The 16,687-nt window shown below is 45.4% G+C and overlaps 1 protein-coding gene across 2 annotated transcripts; it reads right to left on the bottom strand.

The window, feature by feature from the left end:
- Positions 1-200: 200 nt before the first annotated feature.
- On the bottom strand, positions 201-8,568 carry LOC121552318. Of its 2 annotated transcripts, none has more exons than XM_041865135.2 (15): positions 8,473-8,568; positions 7,636-7,774; positions 5,782-5,837; positions 5,444-5,517; positions 4,898-5,220; positions 4,109-4,798; positions 3,764-3,888; positions 3,580-3,666; positions 3,403-3,501; positions 3,035-3,202; positions 2,635-2,826; positions 2,420-2,521; positions 2,245-2,307; positions 1,945-2,043; positions 201-1,781 (listed from the first exon to the last, which is right to left on the bottom strand). In XM_041865135.2, exons 2-15 carry the CDS (start codon positions 7,745-7,747, stop codon positions 1,347-1,349), a joined length of 2,625 nt encoding a protein of 874 aa, XP_041721069.1. In that variant the 5' UTR covers positions 7,748-7,774; positions 8,473-8,568; the 3' UTR covers positions 201-1,346. The 2 variants fall into 2 exon arrangements, with proteins under 2 accessions (XP_041721069.1, XP_041721067.1); XM_041865133.2 differs by lacking the exon at positions 8,473-8,568 and adding an exon at positions 8,239-8,466.
- Positions 8,569-16,687: the final 8,119 nt, after the last annotated feature.

Genomic DNA, 16,687 nt, shown 5'->3' with positions numbered 1-16,687 from the left:
TCATTCTTTATATAATTGATCTTGGCGCATGGCTGTGACACACCTTTCTGCCACAGGTGGGGCCCAAAGTGCTGAAGTGAATAGAACCAGAGCTTGTGCAGGTGGCGCATCACTTATCTTCCATTTAACACCTGCAGTTGTTAGTAGAATACGGTTTGTTTACAGTGTAAGACAATGGCATATTGAGAATGGAAAATTTGTAGAATTGTGTAAATATTTTTATTTGAACTGTTGATATAGCTAACACTGCTGGTAGTTAAAAATAGCAGCACATTACAATACTTCTAAAAAAAGGTAGAATGCAGTTTGTTTTCTCATCTTGAAACAATAGATTTGCCATTAATACAAATGGACACAAATGGTGAATTGAAGTGTTTGACTAACATCAGTTGGTTCATTAAACACTGAACACAATTATTCTCAAGAAGCAATGTCTAATGCCAGACAAAACAAGTTAGGGTACACTTTCACAATGTTGGGTTATGAGAATATGCCTATCGTTAGACTGAGCAGTTAATTTCAGTCATTATAAAAGTGCATGCACTATGCCTGTTTCGGTCACAGGAATCACAGACACGAGCAGAACCTTTGATCTGAAAGACATTGGTTGTCTTAGTAATATTTTAAAAGGCATCAAATAGAGAAACCCTATTCTTAACAATCAATTAGTTATGGATAATTTAAGTTTTTTTTTTAAAGGCCAGCTTCATTATTCAAAAGTAAGTAAAACAGATGAATCTATTCAAAACATAGCTTAAAACAGAAGCGCACTGTCAAATCTCAACAGGAGAAGAATAAACTAAATACAATCATCCATCTGCAGAAACAGCACAGGGGCACAAAGGGAGTAAATAAAAAGACAACTGCACCTATTTCCATCTGGACTGTACACCCACAAACAACGCAGCGTTAAAACATCACAAACAGCTAGAACCGACAACCACTATCTCAAAATCATCCTGCATTACCATATATCATTATCCAAGATATAAAATGCAGACCACATTAACACCACATGCTATGGTTAAATATGCATTGTAAAGAAGAGGTCTGATAACATGTAAGTTATAATAAGGAGTTGTATGAAATAATAGATCCATACACTAGGCACAATCTGTATCTAGGAACACAAGCCAACAGATAATAGGTGTTAAAAAAAGTCTGAGTAAACATGTCAGAAAAGTTATCAAACTTATTAAAATAATAAGACACATTAAAAGTTGGCTAAGACAATCACATAATTACAGTTGAAACACAGACTACACCTCCCAGGACCAATGCAGAATGCATTTCTATTTGAACGTTCTGTAACGTTGCACCCTCTGAAGTCAGGTGATCGGACTGAACTAGTGGTTGCTTCTGGGTCGCTTGGCGACTTCAGGGTGTGTCTCGATGATACTGGGTCTCTGCAGTGCCCATTTGTCAATGTTGTGTCTCGGGCCCTCAGGATCCTCTGTCTCTGATCCGCTGCTGGAGCTGCCACTGTTGCTACTGCTGGAATGGTCACTGCCAGTGAAGTCATAGCAGTCCTTCTCCTTCCCTCTCCCCTTCCCCCTCCTCTTCCCCTCTGCTGCCTCAGGGTTGACCTGCATGGCCGGCTCGGGCACCGCTGGTGGGGGTCCCATCTGCATGTCCTGCCAGGACTCCAGGATGGGGGTGAAGACATGGAGGGTCTGTTGCTGGAGATGGTCAGTGGGGTCATCCACAGTGCTGTGCTCCTTGGGCTTGGTCTTCAGAACCTTATCAAAGTTCTTGGATTTTGAGGTCACCGCAAACCAGTCCTAAGAAAACACAGGACAAAGGAAATGAGTATAGCATGCCATCAAAAAGCACTACAACATGAATGTTTTAAGTACTGTATTCATATGGCAAAAACAGTATACATTAATATGCTACAGTAGGTCATCAAGGAGGTTAAAAGTCTCAAATAAATACATTTCTGACCTGGGAGTGGACAGAGTTGATGTGGTACTTCACCCCACTCTCTGAGTTGAACTCTTTCTTACAGATCAGGCATTTGTATTTCCCTGCTTCAAAGTCCCCCTACACAGGGAGAGAAAACATTCAGTTGAATTAGATGCTTAATAATGGATTAAATTTATGTGTATACATAAGATTTATATGCTAAAATAAAACTGAAGAATTGACTCAGTTTCAGCTGAATAACTTTCCCCGTCTTCTGGATACGTTGCGGTACTTGGAAGTGAACGAGAGCGGAGCAGTGAGAGTAAATCTATTCCATACCCTTCCACAGAGCCCAAGGTGAGCCTTCAGTCCAGACACACTTGTGTAGACCGAGCCACAGCCCTGAGGGAAACCAGAAAGTTTCCTAGTCACATTATAAGTATAGTACAGTGAGTAACATCTCAACTATAGGCAACATGGGCTAAAATATCATTTAAAAAACTATGGGTTGTACCAGGTTTGGGCACTGCACTTTTTTTTGCAGCTTCACTTCGTTTTTCCACTTCCGAAGGACCTCCTGACTGAAGGCAGGCAGCCCTGGGCGGGCATATCTCAGCTGTGGAACCCAACAGAAAAATTATGGTTAATCTGGAGGTCAATGTATCCACAGGAATGGATACAGTACATGAGCACAGATCTAGGACCATCTTAGTGTTGAAGTGCCCTCACCTTCTTATCATCTGGGACAAGGTCCCCGATGACCTTCCTCTTGGGCCACTCCTTGGCCAGCTCGTCGTTAGCAATCTCCTGTAGGTGGAAAACAGCCACCTGGGCTGACATGCGTTTGACCCGGCCACTGGGTGTCCTCTCAGGGTTGGGCTCTCTCTGGGCCTTCACCTCCTCCTCCACATTCTGAATCTCCTGTGGGGGAGAGGGAGACAGCTGTCTATCATTATGTTTTATTCAAATATTATATCTGTTTGGGATTAATGTGGTCAATTTGCAGTCTACAAATGATATGCAATTATGTTCCAGCCCCCCCGACCATCCACTCAAGAAAAACATCAGCCCGCGGCTGAATCTAGTTGATGATCCCTGCTGTAAAGGCAGTACAATACAGTGAACTCACTGGTGCATGCTCCGACTTGAGGTGGTACTCCAGGCCTGCCTTGGACTTGTAGACCTTGCCACAGTGTTGGCAGTTGAGAAGCAGCTTCTCCAGCTCAGACGCCTCTTTCCCACATTTCTTCATGTGGTACAGGTAACCCATGATGCTGGTGAAACTACCAGTGCAGCCCTGTAATGTAACACAGTCCTATAGAGTGAAACACATCTATAGTTCCCATGCACCAACGATGTAGTCTAGGAAATCCCAGACCTATGTCAGAACATTGTTAATGTGAGAGGCAACCCGTCTGCCTAGGGAGACTACCAACAATGGGTTAATGTGACATCTGTACTGGAATTTCAGATACAGACGCCAGCAAGGAATCATACCTCTTTAGAGCATTTTAATTTGCCCATTCTTTTCAGCACCTTCCTCAATTGTTCCTTCATGGACTGGTCATCCAGGCCATTTATGTCACCTGGTGAGGGCTGGAAAAATACGACAGTTAACACCAACGTCAACATGAAACACACCAAAACCAGCGTCAGATGGGAGAATGGCCTTACCAGGTTATTGTGGTCTGCCATGATGTGGTACTTCATTCCCGTGGAAGACTTCAGTTGTTTCCCGCATTGCTGACACGTGAAGGGATTCTACAAAGGACACATTAGTTTTGTTTTTGAGATTCAGTTGAACCAATGCGAGTGCAACATGGAAGGCTGTTATTGTGAGTACGGCGCAGACACACACCACTCGGCAGCTCTCCATATGTTTCTTCAGTCCCTCCACAGTCTTCCTGCTCACACTTTTACACTTGGGGCACGTGACTCGCCCTTTGCCCAGGATCATCAGTTGCCACCTCTCCTCTTGACTTCCTGTTCCACACAGGAAGTAGAGAGTTTTTTGTTATTGTACAAGTGGAATAAGGTACAACACCTACTCCATTACAATGCAATTACCAAAGGATTACATAACATTGTTAATACATGGTTACTAGAGTAATTACAGTGTTATTACACAGGTATAGGATCAACTAGTGTTGCTAGCGATTGAATGTATGGTGACATTTTATTTGCTAATCCTTTGTCCTCTCACCTGGGGGGTAGACTGGGGGTTCCTTCTTGGTTGTGAAGGTGAAGACTTTAGATTTATCTTCCTTGGTAGGCTCTGCTGGGTGACTGTGACTGCTCTGGATAGCTACACCTCCAATAGAGTGACCTCTATGAACATGTTCACCTACAACAGAGTAACTGCTCTGGACAAGTTCACCTCCAATAGGGTAACTGCTCTGGAGATGTCCACATCCAATATAGTGATTGCACTGGACATGCTCACCTCCAAGCAAGTGACCGCTTTGGACATGACTTTGGGCATGTCCACCTCCTACCAAGTGACCGCTGTCGACATGGCTATGAACATGCCCACCTCCAACCGAGTGACTGCTGTCGACATGGCTATGAACATGCCCACCTCCAACCGAGTGACTGCTGTCGACATGGCTATGAACATGCCCACCTCCAACCGAGTGACTGCTGTCGACATGGCTATGAACATGCCCACCTCCAACCGAGTGACTGCTGTAGACATGGCTATGAACATGCCCACCTCCAACCGAGTGACCACTCTGGACATGGCTATGCCCACCTCCCACTGAGTGACCGCTATGGGCATGGCTATGCCCACCTCCCACTGAGTGACCGCTATGGGCATGGCTATGCCCACCTCCCACTGAGTGACCGCTATGGGCATGGCTATGAATATGCCCACCTCCAACAGGAACTGGAACTGCATCAAAGAAAACATTCAACATGAACTAAAACTTGAATACCTGTTTGTGAGAGAAAAGGTCAGAAAACAATAGAGTGATGGTTGCAACATAACTACCTGACTGTCTCACTTCTTGAGGGAAATTTGTAACAGAAGGTGTGCTGTTGTCCACCTCCACTCTCCGCATTTTCTTCAGCGCAAAATTGGAGGGCATAGGTGGTTTCTGACCCCGGCCCTGGGCCCTGCCTGTGTCTGGGGCCTGGTTGGGCCAGCTGTCTTTAGCCACCAGCCTGTGAGGCAGTCTGGCAGAGGGCGGTGGAGGAGGAGGCAATTCGCCGTTGGCTACAGCCAGGCTGGAAGACACCACTGAGCAGCAGGACGTCTCGCTGGTTGAATCCTCCACACCAGAACCCAGGGAGACATTCTGCAGATCCTCATACCTAGACAGTGACACACAGCACCAAACTCACACATGAAAACAACTACTCTGGTTAGCTTGTGCACGGAGAAAACTGTGCACAAGCAGAGACTATTTCCCAAATCAAATGCCCCAATCACCTATACACTTTGAACTTGTGGAGATCTGAGAGTATTGGACAGGTAGGAGGCAGTGATGGGAAGGAAAACATACAGCAATGGGCAATTAAAATAAAGGAAACTCACAGTAGGCCCATTGACCTTTTTCTGCCATATGTTCTTTTCATCTTTTGGGTCGCCTGGGCATGGGGGTCTTCATTCTATAATATTCAAGTACAGAACTGTAAAGCAGAGATCCAGTGTCCTACAGGATCTTACAAGGTTTTATTGTGAAAACTGCAATAAGGACCATCATATGTTGATGTTAAAGTGCTTAATGCTAAATCATTTCTAGATCATCATGATGATTGTTATTTCAGTTTTCATGTTGAGGACTAGAATAGTGCACCCATGCTTTCGTAGGAACACCCATAATGGCCAAGTAGAACTGAAACAAAAGAATGTTATTGTGTATTTATTCTTACCTTAGGTGGAACACCAATCATGCTCATCACACTCATATCTGGCATCCTCTGGATAGCTGTTGAATTATGGTCACATTTTCATTAGTTAATTTCTTTCCCTACAAAACACTACTGAAGGAGCGTTTACAAGATATTAAGATTGGAATACATACAGTGAGGGAAAAAAGTATTTGATCCCCTGCTGATTTTGTACATTTGCCCACTGACAAAGACATGATCAGTCTATAATTTTAATGGTAGGTTTATTTGAACAGTGAGAGACAGAATAACAACAACAAAATCCAGAAAAACACATGTCAAAAATGTTATACATTGATTTGCATTTTAATGAGGGAAATAAGTATTTAACCCCTCTGCAAAACATGACTTAGTACTTGGTGGCAAAACCCTTGTTGGCAATCACAGAGGTCAGATGTTTCTTGTAGTTGGCCACCAGGTTTGCACACATCTCAGGAGGGATTTTGTCCCACTCCTCTTTGCAGATCTTCTCCAAGTCATTAAGGTTTCGAGCCTGACGTTTGGCAACTCGAACCTTCAGCTCCCTCCACAGATTTTCTATGGGATTAAGGTCTGGAGACTGGCTAGGCCACTCCAGGACCTTAATGTGTTTCTTCTTGAGCCACTCCTTTGTTGACTTGGCCGTGTGTTTTGGGTCATTGTCATGTTGGAATACCCATCCATGACCCATTTTCAATGCCCTGGCTGAGGGAAGGAGGTTCACACCCAAGATTTGACGGTACATGGCCCCGTCCATCGTCCCTTTGATGCGGTGAAGTTGTCCTGTCCCCTTAGCAGAAAAACCCCCAAAGCATAATGTTTCCACCTCCATGTTTGACGGTGGGGATGGTGTTCTTGGGGTCATAGGCAGCATTCCTCCTCCTCCAAACACAGCGAATTGAGTTGATGCCAAAGAGCTTGATTTTGGTCTCATCTGACCACAACACTTTCACCCAGTTCTCCTCTGAATCATTCAGATGTTCATTGGCAAACTTCAGACGGGCCTGTATATGTGCTTTCTTGAGCAGGGGGACCTTGTGGGCGCTGCAGGATTTCAGTCCTTCACGGCGTAGTGTGTTACCAATTGTTTTCTTGGTGAATATGGTCCCAGCTGCCTTGAGATCATTGACAAGATCCTCCCGTGTAGTTCTGGGCTGATTCCTCACCGTTCTCATGATCATTGCAACTCCACGAGGTGAGATCTTGCATGGAGCCCAGGCCGAGGGAGATTGACAGTTCTTTTGAGTTTCTTCCATTTGCGAATAATCGCACCAACTGTTGTCACCTTCTCATCAAGCTGCTTGGCGATGGTCTTGTAGCCCATTCCAGCCTTGTGTAGGTCTACAATCTTGTCCCTGACATCCTTGGAGAGCTCTTTGGTCTTGGCCATGGTGGAGTTTGGAATCTGATTGATTGATTGCTTCTGTGGACAGGTGTCTTTTATACAGGTAACAAGCTGAGATTAGGAGCACTCCCTTTAAGAGTGTGCTCCTAATCTCAGCTCATTACCTGTATAAAAGACACCTGGGAGCCAGAAATCTTTCTGATTGAGAGGGGGTAAAATACTTATTTCCATCATTAAAATGCAAATCAATTTATAACATTTTTGACATGCGTTTATCTGGATTTGTTTGTTGTTATTCTGTCTCTCACTGTTCAAATAAACCTACCATTAAAATTATAGACTGATCATTTCTTTGTGAGTGGGCAAACCTACAAAATCAGCAGGGGATCAAATACTTTTTTCCCTCACTGTAAATGGAGACCAAACATGCAATAATAATTATGATTCAAGACATCTGCAACTGGCCAAAGACAGATTTGGACTAGTGATAGTGTCGGTTTAGTGACATTTACCTGGTGGTGGAAGACCACTTTTTTGTTTTGGCTGTGAAACCTTCCTCTTCCTTGGCACATATGACGGTGACATGCTTCCCTGTGTGTGATGATGAAGTTGATGATGATCCATGATTGCAGTAGACCTCACAGATCAGTACTGCAACACATAACAACACCAGGCCTGAATTATTCTAAGACATAGTGATGATGTCTATTGCATGCACTATCACATAATTGATAAATGGCCTTTAATATTATTTAGTCTGGGGAACATCTATTCTGTTAGTATTTTGATGTCCACATAGAAGAAAAATCACGTGGCATACTAACACTTATATGAACACAGGATTAGCCCGCGTGTGAATACAAAGGTAGGCCTAATATTAACTCCTTGGTTCTGTTTGATTCAGTGAAGCAGTGTAGTTTACTCGACCAGTGTAGCAGTGTTTCTAGAGCCCCAGCCACCATCATTGTCCACCAATAGCCACACAAAAAAGGAGAATGCTTGATCTGCACTCTGGATGGTGATATAATGTAAACTTTCTAAACGTGCACTACACGCGCTCAAACAACTTGGCTACAATGTAGCCACCTACTAATTTCATTGTTTGATACACTTACATTGTGAAACGTCTACCCGTACCGCACACTCCTTAGCAAGGTTAGCAGCCATTCCTTTCTGTTTTAGTCCCCCTCTGTCATTTCCCCCCGACAACGATCTGCCTAACCCCTCGTTGGATTCGGTTATTTTAATAGAAAGACCATCAAATGGCTATGCTGACATTTTCAAGAGGATATCTAATTAAAAACAATTCCCAGACAAACCCTATAGTATAAATTATCCATATTGCATACCCTCTTCGAGATTACTTCATTCCCGAAACGCCCTCTTAGTGGAGACAACAAATGAGATTCCCATCTCATTCACCACGACTGTAAAAGGGGCGGTTACTTACCGCCAACCAGTCTGAACAGGGTTTGTTGAGCAGAACGCAAAACAGATTCCAGATCAGTTATGTCTACATTTTACCCTATGATGGCTCCGCCTCCAAGTAGTCGTCTACCTGATCCAGACATAGCCGCTGGAAGTAAGGGTACTGAGGGTGCCGCCCCCCCCGCAAAAAAACAACATTGTTTTTTGTTTGTTTTGTTGTGGTTGTTGAAAAAAAAAAAACTCTCCACAAACTGTACTGCTTCGCTTTCCCCTCCATGTCAAAGAACATCATCAGATCGTCTTGCCATAGTCACATCATCCAAAGAAATTGTCACACCATTATGGTTGGGTAAATTAGTTTCCCTGCTTACTTACCACTAACTTACATATTGATACAATTATAGGCTAATTGATAGGCACACCGAATGAGTGCATAATAATGGCATCAATATGTTGCAGATGATTAGTTCTCAGGAGTGCACCTGTCTGAAAACGAATGCATTGCTTAATGCTCATTATCCATTGAGTTGTTATGTTACTTGAATAGTATGAATAAGTGGTGTGTATATATAGAAAGGGTTTCCAATAGTTACCACAGCAATAAAGTTGGCTATATCGTAAAAAATTATGAAAACTAAAATGAGCTTTTTGGTCTTAATTTAAGGTTAGGGTTAGGCATAAGGTTAGCAGTGTCGTTAAGGTTAGGTTTAAGGTTAGGGTTATGTTTAAAATCCCATTTTAAGAAAATAAATTACAGAAATAGGCAGGGTTTATGACTTTGTGGCTGTGGTAACTAGTGACGACCTTAAAGGCAAGACTGGTGCAGACAGACTTCTGGTGCCTATTGTGTTTTATATTGTTTAAAATGGATTGTCTTGTTTATATTAGGGATTGTGGTATACAGTTGAAGTCGGAAGTTTACATACACTTAGGTTGGAGTCATTAAAACTCGTTTTTCAACCACTCCACAAATTTCTTGTTAACAAACTATAGTTTTGGCAAGTCGGTTAGGACATCTACTTTGTACATGACACAAGTAATTTTTCCAACAATTGTTTACAGACAGATTATTTCACAATTCCAGTGGGTCAGAAGTTTACATACAGTAAGTTGACTGTGCCTTTAAACAGCTTGGAAAATTCCAGAAAATGATGTCATGGCTTTAGAAGCTTCTGCTAGGCTAATTGACATCATTTGAGTCAATTGGAGGTGTACCTGTGGATGTATTTCAAGGTCTACCTTGGCATCATGGGAAAATCAAAATAAATCAGCCAAGACCTCAGAACAAAATGTGTAGACCTCCACAAGTCTAGTTCATCCTTGGGAGCAATTTCCAAACACCTGAAAGTACCACGCTCATCTGTACAAACAATAGTACGCAAGTGTAAACACCATGGGACCACGCAGCCGTCACACCGCTCAGGAAGGAGACGCGTTCTGTCTCCTAGAGATTAACGTACTTTGGTGCAAAAAGTGCAAATCAATTCCAGAACAACAGCAAAGGACCTTGTGAAGATGCTGGAGGAAACAGGTACAAAAGTATCTATATCCACAGTAAAACGAGTCCTATATCGACATAACCTGAAAGGCCGCTCAGCAAGGTAGAAGCCACTGCTCCTAAACCGCCATAAAAAACCAGACTACAGTTTGTAACTGCACATGGGGACAAAGATCGTACTTTTTGGAGAAATGTCCTCTGGTCTGATGAAACAAAAATATAACTGTTTGGCCATAATGACCATCGTTATGTTTGGAGGAAAAAGGGCGTTGCTTGCAAGCCGAAGAACACCATCCCAACCGTGAAGCACGGGGGTGCTAGCATCATGCTGTGGGGGTGCTTTGCTGCAGGATGGACTGGTGCACTTCACAAAATAGATGGCATCATGAGGAAGGACAATTATGTGGATATATTGAAGCAACATCTCAAGACATCAGTCAGGAAGTTAAAGCTTGGTCGCAAATGGGTCTTCCAAATGGACAATGACCCCAAGCATACTTCCAAAGTTGTGGCAAAATGTCATAAGGACAACAAAGTCAAGGTATTGGAGTGGCCATCACAAAGCCCTGACCTCAATCATATAGAACATTTGTGGGCAGAACTGAAAAAGTGTGTGTGAGCAAGGAGGCCTACAAACCTGACTCAGTTACACCAGCTCTGTCAGGAGGAATGGGCCAAAATTCACCAAACTTATTGTGGGAAGCTTGTGGAAGGCTACCCTGACCCAAGTTAAACAATTTAAAGGCAATGCTACCAAATACTAATTGAGTTTATGTAAACTTCTGACCCACTGGGAATGTGATGAAAGAAATAAAAGCTGAAATAAATCATTCTCGCTACTATTATTCTGACATTTCACATTCTTATAATAAAGTGGTGATCCTAACTGACGTAAAACTGCATTTTTACTAGGATTAAATGTCAGGAATTGTGAAAAACTGAGTTTAAATGTATTTGGCTAAGGTGTATGTAAACTTCCGACTTCAACTGTATATTATGGAGATGGGTGGGAGACTGCATAGCATATCTCAGAGAGGTCAGTCATAGTCAAAATGAAAGTGAAAAAAGACTAGAAACATTTACACTGTTTGCACACTGCTGTTGTAAGATAAGATATGTATTTTATTGACTGTTACATTACTAATACATATTTTTTCCCTGTTCACTTCCCTTACAGATTCACAATGGAACGCAGAGGTAATTATTTTAACAGGACACAGGCCTACCACTGTTTTAAATAATGTTTAAGTAATGTTTAAGGCCAGATTTGAGGTTAGGCTTATAGTTGTCTGGGCAGTGATCTAAACCAAAACATTTCTACTTTTAGTTTTAGGGTCTATACTTGACCTTTCTCTTTTTTGTCCGTTACAAAACAGAGGTGCCAAGGTTGGTGGAGTACTACACCATCACCACTGGCAATACTATGGGTTCTCATATCCAGTTTATGAGACAACTCAAGTGATGTCACCAGAGTAGAGTGATGGCGTCATGGCTTTCTGTGCCATCGTCTCTCGTGCTGGGACTGATATTGAGGCAGCACTGCAGCAGATTCCAGGTAGCCAACCCCCAAAGTATCCTCCAAAACTACATTACTGTCTCTTCTATATATTCTATCTCCACATCAGTGTTGATCTAGATAGAACATCAGTGAGCACGATAGTGGGGTAACCTGGGGAGTTCTGAGGTACCGGAACACATACAAAATAATCACCTTTATAATAAAGCATTGCATGCATTGTTAGGCTATGGTTCAACCCAGCACTCAGAGAAACAACACGACAAAGGGAGTGGAAGAAACAAAAATATTTAATCAAAGTTAAAATTGTCTTAGTCCAAAAACAACTGAAGTAAAGGAACAGAGTGAGCTAGTCGGCTCCGGAGGAAGGAGAGGCTGAGGCAGGCAGGCAGGCAGGCAGGCAGGCAGACCGACAGGCAGGAAGGCAGGCAGGTTGGGAGATATGTCCGAAACGCTCTGGTAAGAACAACGATCTGGCGCCGGTGGAGAGCCATGCCCAGGAATAAGTAGTGCAGGTTGATGAGAGAATAGGATGCAGCTGCGTAGGCAGGAATCACTGGAAACAACCCGCAGCTGCACAGGAGAGGCAGATCCTGAGCACGCCCCTGATCCACTCCAGACACACCCACATAAAGGGGACAAACACACATACAGATACAACAGAAAAAGAGGGGACAAAACAAGGAGGAAGGGAAACAGAAAAGGGAGAGACAAGCTGCCCACATAACAGTACCCCCCTCAATGGTCGCCACCTGGCGACCCACCAGGCCTGTCAGGGTTGTCGTGATGGAAGTCCGTGATCAGCTGAGGATCCAACACAAAACGCTTAGGGACCCAAGACCTCTCCTCTGGTCCATAACCTTCCCAATCGACTAGGTATTGGAGACCCCTACCCCGCCTCCGAGAGTCCAGGAGCCTACTGACGGTGTAGGCCGGATGGTCGTCAATGAGGCGAACAGGTGGAGGTGGATCAGCCGGCGGACACAAAAGGCTGGAGGACACAGGTTTCAGTTGGGAGACGTGGAAAGTAGGGTGTATCTTCATGGCTGAAGGCAACTTCAAACGAACCGCAGCGGGGTTAATGATGGACTCCACCACAAACGGACCCAGGTACCGAGGGAGACAGCTTGCGTGATTTGGTACGAAGAGGTACGTTCTTAGATGACAGCCAAACCTCTTGACCAGGATGAAACACAGGTGCGGGAGTCCTGCTCCTATCCGCTGTTGTCTTGTTCCTGTCGGTGGTCCGAAGCAATGCTTCCGAGCGTCGCTCCACACTCTCTGGCAGCGGCGGAGGTTCTCCTGAACCGAAGGAACAGCCAATTCCTTCTCCTGAGCAGGAAACAGAGGGGGTTGATAACCCATGGTAACCTCGAAGGGTGAAAGACCGGTGGCAGAGGCGGTGAGGGAGTTGTGGGCGTACTCTATCCAGGGCAGATGTTTGGCCCAGGATGATGGATGTTGAGCAGCCACACAACGAAGGGTTGCTTCGAGGTTTTGGTTGGCTCTTTCTGTTTGACCGTTGGTCTGGGGATGAAACCCTGAGGACAGACTAACGGAAGCACCCAAAGCAGAACAGAAAACCTTCCAAACACGGGAAGTAAACTGTGGGCCTCTATCAGATACGATGTCCACAGGTATTCCATGGGGACGGAATACATGTTGGACTAGGAGGTCCGCTGTCTCACTGGCAGACGGTAATTTTGGTAATGCTATATAGTGGACAGATTTAGAGAATCTGTCCACAATGGTAAGTATAGTATCATTACCTTCAGACTTGGGTAGGCCGGTGACAAAATCCATGGCAATGTGGGACCAGGGACGGCTGGGAACTGGGAGGGGTAGCAGCAGCCCCGACGGGGACTGATGGGAGGCTTTGCCCCGAGCACAGGTTGAACAGGCTGCCACAAAAGCCCGAACGTCAGTTTCCATTGAAGGCCACCAAAAATGTCTCCTAAGCAGCGTCAACGTGCGTCTCATCCCAGGGTGACCAGCAAAACGGGAGGTGTGAATCCACTGCAACACCTGAGACCGGACCGTCTCGGGAACAAAGAGTAGGTTGGGAGGTCCATCACCCGGTCCCGGGTCCGTGGCAAGTGCAGTCTTCACAAGAGACTCGATCTCCCACTGAACAGCCGCCACGACGCATGAGGAAGGCAGGACTGCCTCAGGCTCGCTGGTCTCCGAAGGGTCAGCAAACTGGCGGGACAAAGCATCTGGTTTAACATTTCTTGACCCCGGTCTGTATGTAAGAATAAAGTTAAACCTACTAAAAAACAGGGCCCATCTGGCTTGGCGTGAGTTGAGTCTCTTAGTGGCTTGGATGTAAGCCAAGTTTTTGTGGTCAGTCCAGACCACAAACGGCAGTTCAGCTCCATCCAGCCAGTGCCGCCATTCTTCCAGTGCAAGCTTGACCGCCAGCAGTTCCCGGTTTCCAACGTCGTAATTCCGTTCTGTGGGTGACAATTTCTTGGAGAAAAAAGCACAGGGGTGAAGATTTTGGTCAGTGGGGGAGCGCTGGGAGAGGACTGCTCCCACACCTGAGTCCGACGCGTCCACCTCCACAACAAACTGCAGAGAGGTATTGGGGTGTATCAACACGGGGGAGGTGGAAAACAGTTCCTTCAAAACCCCTACCGCCTGCTCCGCCTCAGGGGACCACCGAAAAGGGACTTTAGGAGATGTGAGTCTTGTAAGGGGTGCCACCACTCTACTAAAACCCTTAATGAATCTACGGTAGAAGTTAGCAAAGCCCAAAAATCGTTGAAGTTGCTTACGGGTGGTGGGTGTGGGCCATTCCGTCACTTCCCGGATCTTCTCGGGGTCCGCCTTCACCTGCCCGCTCTCAATTATGAATCCAAGGAACGATGTAGACTGTTTGTGGAACTCACACTTCTCTGCTTTGACGTACAGCTTGTTCTCCAAGAGCCGTTGAAGGACTTGACGGACGTGTGACTCATGCTCCTCGGGTGACTTGGAAAAAACAAGAATATCATCCAGGTATACAAAGACAAAACGGTTCAAAAAATCCCTAAGAACATCGTTCACCATGGCTTGGAAAACCGCAGGGGCATTTGAAAGCCCAAAGGGCATGACCAAATACTCAAAATGTCCCAGTGGAGTGTTGAAAGCGGTTTTCCACTCATCTCCCTTTCGGATTCGGACAAGGTGATAAGCATTCCTGAGGTCGAGCTTGGAAAACACTGTGGCGCCATGCAGAGGTTCAAAAGCTGAGTTGATGAGTGGAAGGGGATACTTGTTTTTAACAGTTATGTTGTTTAAACCCCTGAAATCGATACAGGGGCGTAACGACTTGTCCTTCTTTTCCACGAAAAAAGAAACCTGCACCCAAAGGAGACGACGAGGGACGGATTATGCCCGAGACCAGAGAATCACCAATGTACTGCTCCATTGCCTCTCTTTCCGGTCGGGACAGATTGTATAACCGACTAGAGGGCAAGGGAGCACCAGGAAGCAGTTCAATAGGGCAATCATAAGGCCTATGTGGTGGTAGAGACAGAGCCTTGTCCTTACTGAAAACCTCCGCTAAGTCATGGTATTCTTTGGGGACAGATGACAGATCAAGAGGAGCTGAGGGAGGAGTTGGGTTACACTTAGTGGGGGAACCGCTGACCTCAGGCACTCGGAATGGCAGTTAGTGCTCCAACTGAGAATGGTGTGACGTGTCCAATCAATTTGTGGGTTGTGAAGAGCCAACCAGGGGAAGCCAAGGATTAGGGGAGGTAGCTGAGCCAGACATAACTCTTAGCTGAATGCTTTCACAATGATTGCCAGAAATCACTAGGGGAAACGGGGGTGGTTTGATGAGTTATCTCCGCGAGGAGCGCCCATCAAGGGCTGTGACCCGAATGGGGGTAGGTAGTGGCTCCATGGGGATACGAGCTTGTGTAACGAACTGGTGGCTAATAAAGTTATCTTCTGCACCTGAGTCTATGAGAGCTGAGAGTGGCAGGGAATGACTCTGGAAACGTAAGGTTACAGGTACTTGTAATCGGGGAATGATGGGTTCAGGATCTAACTCTGGGCTCGCAAGTAGACCCACCGTTACGAGCGAGCCTTGTCTTTTGGCCGCTTAGGGCATGTAGCCAGAATGTGTGTGGCGTCTCCACAGTACAGGCACTCACCCGCCTGGAGGCGCCGTTGCCGCTCTGCTGGAGGTAGTCGAGCTCGACCCACTTGCATAGGTTCCTCCTCTGTGCTCGGGATGGAATCAGGAACAAGAAGCTGCCGACTCCGGAGAGGCGAGACTCGAGTGGTTGAAGGCTGGGGAACTCGTCCTCCTAGATGTGGCCGATCGCCTCTCTCCCGACGCCTCTCCCGCAACCGATTGTCTAGCTTGATGGACAGGGAAACGAGAGAATGTAAATCATGTGGCTCATCACGAGCAGCCAGTTCATCCTTAATGGCTTCATTCAAACCGTTTAGAAATGCTCCTTGAAGTGCCACATTGTTCCACTTGGAGTCCGCTGCCAACGTCCAGAACTCAATAGAGTACTCTGCCACACTGTTAGAACCCTGCCTCAAATTAAAAAGTATCTTGGAGGAATTACCCACATGGTCAGGATGGTCAAAAACAGTCTTCAATTTAGCAGAGAAATCAGCAAAAGTCCATCCAGTCAAAGTTTGATCTGAGCACACAGCCTCAGCCCAAACCAGAGCTTTCCCTCTTAACAGCCCCAGAACATAATGTACCTTAGATGAATCAGTAGAAAACGACAGTGGTCTCTGCCGAAAAATCAAGTCACACTGAAGCAAAAATCCCCGGCACTTGTCCAATTCTCCATTGAACGGTTCAGGCGACGTGACAGGGGGTTCCCGACGGAACGAAGCCTGCCTAGTGTCCGAGGAAACAACTTGGGGTGCATCAAACTGGGGGTCAGAGAGAGATGGAGAACTGATAACAGACAATTTAGAGACGTGTGTAGTTAACTGAGTCACCTGGTTCAGCAGTTGATGATTATCTTCCACAAGAGTCCGAATCAACTGGTCATGCTGTCCTAGCAACGTTCCTTGAGCCTGGATAGCTTGTTGGAAGCTGTCTTTGTTTGCCCCGTGCTGTTTCTCTGTTGGGTCCATGGCCAGATCGTTCTGTTAGGCTATG

The sequence above is a fragment of the Coregonus clupeaformis genome, chromosome 36 (genome assembly GCF_020615455.1).
Source record: "Coregonus clupeaformis isolate EN_2021a chromosome 36, ASM2061545v1, whole genome shotgun sequence".
In the NCBI taxonomy this organism is placed as follows: Eukaryota; Metazoa; Chordata; class Actinopteri; order Salmoniformes; family Salmonidae; genus Coregonus; species Coregonus clupeaformis.
This window is presented reverse-complemented; position numbering and strand designations above follow the sequence as displayed.

Excerpts from the sequence above, each read along its gene's own strand:
- LOC121552318 (XM_041865135.2), bottom strand. The coding sequence starts at position 7,747 with ATGGATCATCATCAACTTCATCATCACACACAGGGAAGCATGTCACCG. Across the intron at positions 5,838-7,635 it reads AAGTGGTCTTCCACCACCAG|CTATCCAGAGGATGCCAGAT; the intron begins GTAAATGTCACT and ends ATAATTCAACAG. Across the intron at positions 2,044-2,244 it reads ACCTTGGGCTCTGTGGAAGG|GGGGACTTTGAAGCAGGGAA; the intron begins GTATGGAATAGA and ends CTCCCTGTGTAG.